At 46.1% G+C, this 8,007-nt stretch overlaps 1 protein-coding gene across 1 annotated transcript in view; it reads left to right on the top strand.

The window, feature by feature from the left end:
• Nucleotides 413-8,007, top strand: part of ZBTB10 (zinc finger and BTB domain containing 10) — a 33,261-nt gene continuing 25,666 nt past the window's right edge. The window contains exon 1 of the mRNA XM_013969300.2: nt 413-2,000. Within this exon, the coding sequence (XP_013824754.2) occupies nt 1,035-2,000 (966 nt within the window). The 5' untranslated portion in view covers nt 413-1,034. The remainder of the gene's footprint in view (nt 2,001-8,007) is intronic.

Below are 8,007 nucleotides of genomic sequence, written 5' to 3'. Positions count from 1 at the left end.
CACCCCACCTCAGCAAATGACAAGGCTGGAGAGCAGCTCCCACCGTACAGTTATTTCTCAAAGTCCCAGGTGAACTCGTGGCGAGGGAAGGAAAATGTGCGTCCCGGGCGCGGGTAGGTGCGTGCGGGCAGCGGGGAGGCGGCCAGACCTGACACTCGCCAGCTGTTTGTCCTCCGCGGAGCCCGGCCCCGGCTGCACACGCCCGCCCCCTCCCCGAGACCCCCCAGCCCGCCGCCCGGCCTTTTGTCCCCCGCCCCTCGGCCGACTTCCTTCCCCCGCGGCCGCACCCCCGCCCCCAGGCCGGAGGCGCGGCCCGGCCCCTTTCCCGGTCCCCAGGCGCCCCCACCCCACCCCAGCCCAGCCCCAAGCCCAGCCCCCTCCCCCCGCCCGGCCCCCACCCTTTCCCCCTCCAGCGGTTACTGCTACCCCGGTGCATTGTGGGCGCACGGTCCGTTGTTCATTTGCCATTCGACCTCCGCCAGGGCCTGGTCGGACGGAAACGCTCCGCCGGCTTTATTGTCGGTTCGTTATGTGGCGGAGTCCGGCAGTTTAACGTGCCTCTCGCCCTCAGCGCTTCGGAAGCCGGCAGCCGCGTCGGGACTCCTCGGCGCGCCGGAGGAAGGATATCTTGTTTGGAGGGTCGGTGTGTGCGCGCGGCTTTAAAGAGGGGGCAGCGGAGGGTCTCCCCGCACTCCGCCTCTCAACTTCGAAGGCCCCACGCGCGCCGGCTCGCTGCTCACCTCTCCGCCGCCCGCCCCCCCCCTTCTCCGCGCGGGACGCTGCCCGGAGCGCCGCGGGGCGGGGGTGGAGGACGAGGAGGCGGCGGCCCGGCGGGCGGCGGCGGCGGCGGACGCGTGAGGCAGCCCCGGGGAGCGAGCGCGAGCCGGGCGGGAGGACGAGGCCGAGCCCCGCGAGACCGGAACGCCCGCGGTGGGGGCGGGAGCGAAGCGGAGGGGGAGCGGCGGGGAGCGCGCGGGACGCGGCCCGAGGCCGGGCGCGAGCCGGGGCACCGGGCGGCGGCGGCGGCGCGCGCCATGTCGTTCAGTGAAATGAACCGCAGGACGCTGGCGTTCCGAGGAGGCGGGTTGGTCACCGCCAGCGGCGGCGGCGGCTCCGCGAACAATAACGTTGGCGGGGAGGCCTCGGCTTGGCCCCAGCAGCCCCAGCCAAGACAGCCCCCGCCGCCAGCGCCGCAGCCGCTCAATGGGCGGGGGGCCGACGAGGAAGTGGAATTGGAGGGCCTGGAGCCCCAAGACCTGGAGGCCTCCGCCGGGGCTGCCGCCGCCGCCGAGGAAACCAAGGAGTTGCTGCTCCCCCAAGACGCGGGCGGCCCCACCTCGCTGGGCGGCGGTGGCGCCGGGGGCCCCCTGCTAGCGGAAAGGAACCGTCGGACTCTGGCCTTTCGAGGCGGCGGCGGCGGGGGGCTCGGCAACAATGGCAGTAGCCGCGGCCGCCCCGAGACCTCGGCGTGGCCCCTGAGGCATTTCAATGGGCGAGGGCCGGCGGCCGTGGAGCTGGAGCTGGACGCGCTGGAGGGGAAGGAGTTGATGCCGGACGGCGCGTCCCTGAGCGACAGCACCGAGGACGAAGAGGAGGGGGCGAGCCTGGGCGACGGCAGCGGGGCGGAAGGAGGCAGCTGCAGCAGCAGCAGGCGGTCGGGCGGCGATGGCGGGGACGAAGCGGAGGGCAGCGGTGTGGGAGCTGGAGAAGGAGAGACTGTCCAGCACTTCCCGCTCGCGCGGCCCAAGTCCCTAATGCAGAAGCTCCACTGCTCTTTCCAGACCTCCTGGCTCAAAGATTTTCCCTGGCTGCGCTATTCCAAGGATACTGGCCTTATGTCTTGCGGCTGGTGCCAAAAGCCCCCCGAGGACGGAGGAAGCGGGGATCTGCCCCCAGTGGGGCACGACGAGCTTTCGCGAGGGACCCGCAACTACAAGAAAACCCTCCTTCTGAGGCACCACGTCTCTACCGAGCACAAACTCCACGAAGCCAACGCCCAGGTACGATATATGTTGCTCCTGCTTTTTCAGATCTTTGGGGGAAAGGTTTATCAGCTAAAACTCACTCTACTGGGTGAAGACATCTTTCCTGTTAGGAGAGAGGTGTAGGGAATTTAGGCGTGGGGGGTTCGAAAGCCTGGGAATAAGTTTTCAAAAGTTAACCGGGGGAGTTGGGGGGAGGGGGAGGAATGACAATTTTCTAATCATAGCACTGAATTTGATTTAATTTTTTTCATGACTCAGATTTCTTTGCCCGTCAGATTGAATCAGAAGGAAAGTTTAATAAGCGAGGTTGAAGGTTTTAACCCTGTAAGGTTGGCTTTGTGGTTAGAATGTTATTAGCTGTGATTTTAGAAAAGCTGCTTTAATGTTGGTAGTCTTTTAGCGTGCTGTTGGAAGTCAAATCTGGTAACTCTTTGAAGAATGAATTAAACTCTTTCCTTAACCTTTGACGCTACCCCTTTTAGGAGAACATGCAACCGAGAAAATTCTTTTTATCATGTCGGGATAATGTGAAATATGAGAGTAGTATGTAAATATAGAGGAAGCTATTTGTATAAGACTTAGTGAATGATTATACTAAATTCATCTCCTTAAACTTTTTGTTGAACTTCTCTTTCCAAAGGTATGCTTTTGGTAAATTGTGGTAGTTTTTACTTGCTTCCTTCTCCAGATTTCTATGCTGAGATTTTCTGTAATCCCCTTTTCCAAAAAGTTTTCATTTAAATGTAGTTTACTTTAAACTTAGGATATTTGAAATGTTGACTGTAAAGTTACTTCTACCAACTAGTTGATTCGAACTGGTAGAGAATGTATTTACCAAAATCATAAGTTCTTAGTTATTAAACAGGTAAACGGTACTTCTTAAATCTTGTCTTAGTATTTCTGGATTAAAGATAGTAGTCTTATCATTTTGATAATCTCTTTCCAAGCCAAGCAGATGTTAATCAGTCCTCCTAAGACAACCTGTGGTTGTAGATGGAATTCATTCTTTTGTATCGGTAGCCAGGCATTGATTTCAGAAAGTCACCTTTCAGATACTAGTCCCTTTGTGTGTTGGAGTGATCTTGCTGTTTAGAACACTTTTAGTGGAGTTAATTAGGCACTGTCTAATAACCCTGTAGCCCAGAAATTTCTCAGTAGTTGAGACTTTAACATTAAGGCATAGGGTTGTTTTTCTCAGGGGGGTAATGGCAACAGTTTTTTTTCACAACTTTTAGTTGCCTAAGCCCTACAAGGAAGGTCATTTAAAGATGTAAGGCCCGGAAAGGTTAAGTAAATTGTCCCAAGTCTTACAGTTTTTGGTTATAAATGAGACTAGCCTTTATAAAGAATGTTGCAATGGAGGAAGGAAAAAAGGTTTTGGAATAAAATCTAGGTTCACATCTCAGCTTTCTGCAGTTACTAGCTTTATGACCAAACACAGATGTCCCTTATTTTGGCAAGTAATTATTCTGTTCCCATTTTACAGAAGAGGAGTCTAGAGGCTTCGACGCGTTATATATTCCTGAAGTTAAGTAGTATGATGAAGTGGAGGGCTTGTGAAAATGAAAGTATGTTTTTCTAAGTGATGAGTTGGTTATTTAGAAAAATCTAAAAGGACAATCAAACTGAATTTCTTAATTCAGTGGATCAGTTACTCTTCTTCAGTGTAGTCTGTGTAGGCAGATCTGAATGGGAGTGCAAATTATTACAGTTAGCTGCTTAGTGAACCTGAAATCAGAGGAACGGGGAATTAGTTGGATAACCTTATGATAGACTTAGCATGGTGTATTCCTCTCCCCTCGGCATATATCTGGATTAGGGAATTCATCCCTAGGTAAAACCTTTTCTAAACTTAATCCCTGAATTATCCCTCCCTTACCCTTTGCCCCCTTGAAACTCCCTTTTTACAATATAATCTGCAGACCAACTACTTTCTCTTAGGACATTATATCATTAGACTGAGAATAATACAATTTAGTCAGTCATTCTGTTTGTCTAAGGCTATTTATTGGTTCCCTTGATTGGATTTTGGATGTTTCCACTCTGAACTGATCCTAATCATTTCTATTTACATTCTAAGCTTAGTTTGGGGTATTACCTTGTAATTGACCCCAGGTACCACCTACAGGATCTTTTTGTCTTGTTAATACATGAGTGACAGGTTCAAGAACTTAGTTATTTCTTCCTATGCGCAGTTAATTATTTTTTTCATTGCCCTGCAGCTTTTGATTACCTGCAGGAGGCAGTATAACACAGTCTGTAAGAGCATTCTTGAGCTTTAAAGTAGGGGAACCTGAGTCCTAATCCTCTTTCTTGACAGGGAAATGAGTTAACTTCCAGTTTCTTCATGCATGCAAAGTGTATATGCCAGCACCTAGTCACTTAGTAAATGATAACCATTATTTATTATCACCATTACTTATTTTCTTTGGAAATAACTAATTCTGTAGGGTGGGGGGAACTGGCACTTCATGTCTCAGTGTTACCAGTTTTCTCAGTTTGCAAGCCACTTGCATGGAATCATGGAATCTCATGGAATCACTCTTGATTCTAGAGAACAAACCAGTTTTTTTCATGCTTTTAGAGACTTTGGCCATTCAGGTTCTTTGAACATTCTCATTGCACATGCAGTTTTTCTCATCTTCATGAAGACTATCTTGCATGAGCTTTCTCCTGCCTTAAAATTACTGAAATAGTTTTGTAGTTCCTCAGGCAAGAATTAAGTTTGAAGTTGGGACACAGTTCACTCCCTTGATCCCCCCTCTCCACTTTTTTTCTTTAATTTTAATGAGTCTGTTTTCGTGGGGAGTTTAGCCAAATCTTAGTATGTGAATAAGGGTTACTTTACTTTTTATTATGATTTCTGTAAAGGGAAAAATCATGGTGGTGGCCAAGAGACTGTGGCATATTCTTTTTTTTTGCAGGGGAGGGGGAGGTGGGGGGGGCCTGCCTTGCTACTTGTGGGCGGGATCCCTGACTAGGAATGGAACCTGTGTCCCCAGCAGTGGAAGTAACCACTGGACTGCCAGGGAATTCCCAGGGGCCCATTCTTAAAACCTTTGATATTCTGTTATTTTGATGTTGATTGTTAAGGATTGCTCATGCAAGAAGTCTGCAGATGCTCTCAGAATCTGTTCTGCAGCATTCTATTTCTGAAAGATCCTTGTATTTTATAAGGATGTAAGGGACAACATATAGTTTCTATTTTGAGTAACAACCGACTATATATATCTTGAGAGTCTGGTTCAGTGATTAGCTTATATAAGATTTGACCATTTGGCCCAGAGGACTTTAAAATTGCTTTAATAACACTGATTACCACTGTATCTTGGTTCAGATCACTTTCTACCCAGTTGGGAAATTTTCATCGCCTAAATCACACATTCTGTCAACTCTTTCCAGTTTAGTAAGCCTAAAACATGTGTTCAAGTGTGTTACTGTTATAAACTTAAGTTAACCTTTCCAGAAAGTAAATACTTAATTTAGATCAGTGATCTGATTAAAATTACTAATTGGAATATGTTGGTGAGCAGCAAAAGCAAAGGTGAGACAGAGCTACCAGCCTTCTTTGCATTTGGCGAAAATTAAATTTTTTTTAAGGATTTTGGAAGAAAGACTGAAAGCCTCTCACTGGGAAAGATTAATAGATATTACAGACAACCACAGAGCCTACGATCCATTAAATAACCGATTTGTGTAATGTTTATATAGGTTCTAGCAGTCATTTGTTGCATTTTTAAAAGCGGATTCCTTTTCCCATGTGTTTTTGACTATACTTTATGACGTGCCTAGGGACTTCTTTCTCCCTCTTAAAATATACCTATTAGGTAGATTCCAAGGCACTGAAGGTAAACCTATGTAAATAAGACATTTTTCTGACCTCAAGAAACTTGTACTCTAGTAAGGAGAGAGAGACATTGCAGTAAAATGATAGCTACCATGTTAGAAATATATTCAGGTTACGGTTAAGATACTAAAGAAGTCGTCATCCTATTTGTGAAGGTTGGGAGAAGCTTGTAGAATTGGATCCTAACTTGTGTTAAATGAGTAAGTGTTGAAGAGGGGAGGGCATTCTAGGCATTGCAGTTGGTAACAGCTTGAGCATAATGGAAATTGATGCCTTGATGTGTCTGAGAAGTAGATGATTTAATTCAGCAGGATGAAAAATAAAGTTTGAGTGGGTAGACTGCAGGTTATGGATGATCCTTTCATGTTGAAATGATTGTATTTTTTCTGTTGGGCAAACCATTTAGCAGTTTAAGCAGGGGAGAACCACGATGAAATATGTGTAAGTTGATGTGTAGAAGCACCTGTTGGTATCTATGTGGTTTTTGAGGAGAGCTGGTAATAGAGCATATTTTTGGCACATAAAATTGGCTGGAAGTTGTAATCACCTGAAGACATCTACCCCAGACCTATAGATTTACAATTTCTGGGGATAGTATTAATACTTAAATTGCAAGAGAAAATGTCATCGCTCAAGGAGATCAGAGAAGAGATACTGATCTCAAAGGAGATATTCCTTTCTTTATCTACTGACATACATAATTTGTCAGTGCTACTAGTATGCATTTATTTGGCATCATGCTTACTGTGGCCTTGTTTGTCCTCATACTAGAAATGGAGTTTGAGTTTTAGAATTTGGGTTTGTAAATGGACATTGATATTTTTATTCTTTTAATATACCGTTCCAGTGGGTTGCTGCAACAAAAGATTTTTATGTTTTTAATGCTTTCATTTTATACTTTGTGTTTGAATATCTTTTTTTCCTACTAATCCATTTATCAAAAGGAGACTGGACTTCTGGGTAGGGACTTAAGTACTTGATTTTTTTTTTTAATCCAGTAACAGTTTCTAATCATTTGTGGATTGACCTCAGATAGCTAACTGCAGCTGAATTTCTCTCTCCCCCTGTCCCTCTCAGAAGAGTGGGGAGACTGGGTAGTGTGATCTTGGGTTCTCTACAGTAGCTGGTGTTACCCAGTTCTCCCAGCTGGAATGCTGTGAACACCCTATGATCTCCCTCCACACCTCTGCCTTGAAATCTAATTAATCACTCAAGTTTGGGTTTTACTTTAGGAATTTCCCCCGCTCTGCCTCACTTCCCCTCCCCCCATCACTGTTACCTGTCATACCTAGTTAAGGTCCTTATTTGTTGTAGGTATGCTGCACACCTAACAGTGGCTTGCCCTGGTCACAGTATTTCCAGTGTCATCCCCTGGTAATTACCCTCCACATTAGCTACCACAGTCATCTCTTTATCAGCTAATTCAGTCAGATCATTCTAAAGCTCTGTAGGCACCTATACCAGTGGTCCTTAATCTTGTGCAGGATTCAGATCTCTCTAATCTGGTACAAGTTATAGACACTTGGCTCCAAAAACATTAAGAGCTTATTTGCATTTCTTGGGCTTTTTTGGATCACCTTGAAGTTCTGCATAAATCTAGAATTGTGAGGGTGTATACATCCTTGGTTCTTTCTCATGCTGTCTCATTTGCTTAGACTCTTCATCCTCTCCTTCCACTCTTGCATCATTCAAGGCTCTGCTCAGGTATTTGTTTCAAAAAAAGATCTCACCCACACCCCCCAAAAAACTGGATTAGGTGCACCACCTGTCTGCTCTCTTAAAGCTCTTCAGTATCTTAAGAATCTTGCTCAGTATTAAACTTAGGCAGGGAACTAAATCATTTTGGGTTCCCAGTGTAGAACCTGTCTGATACAGGCATTCACGTAATGCTTATTAAATAAGTGAGTAAAGTCAAGATTTTTCAAGCTTTTAGCAGCTTTTTCTCTGATTAAAATATTTACTTTTGGCCTCTCTGGAAATAAATTTGAAGATAACCAAATGTATGCTTCTATATTTTCTTAATTTTGGAAGAGTTAATTAAGGTCTCTAAAATTAATTTTACTTATGGGCATCTCCACAGATAAAAATAACAGGAGACTTCATATTTATAGAATCTTTGGGGTAGCACTTTTTTTTTTAATCTGAATGTCTGTTTCCTTAGTCTCCTTGTTTATC

This window comes from Capra hircus, chromosome 14 (genome assembly GCF_001704415.2).
Source record: "Capra hircus breed San Clemente chromosome 14, ASM170441v1, whole genome shotgun sequence".
Lineage (NCBI taxonomy): Eukaryota > Metazoa > Chordata > Mammalia > Artiodactyla > Bovidae > Capra > Capra hircus.
Note: the sequence above shows the minus strand (reverse complement) of the source record. Positions and strands in the feature narration are given on the sequence as shown.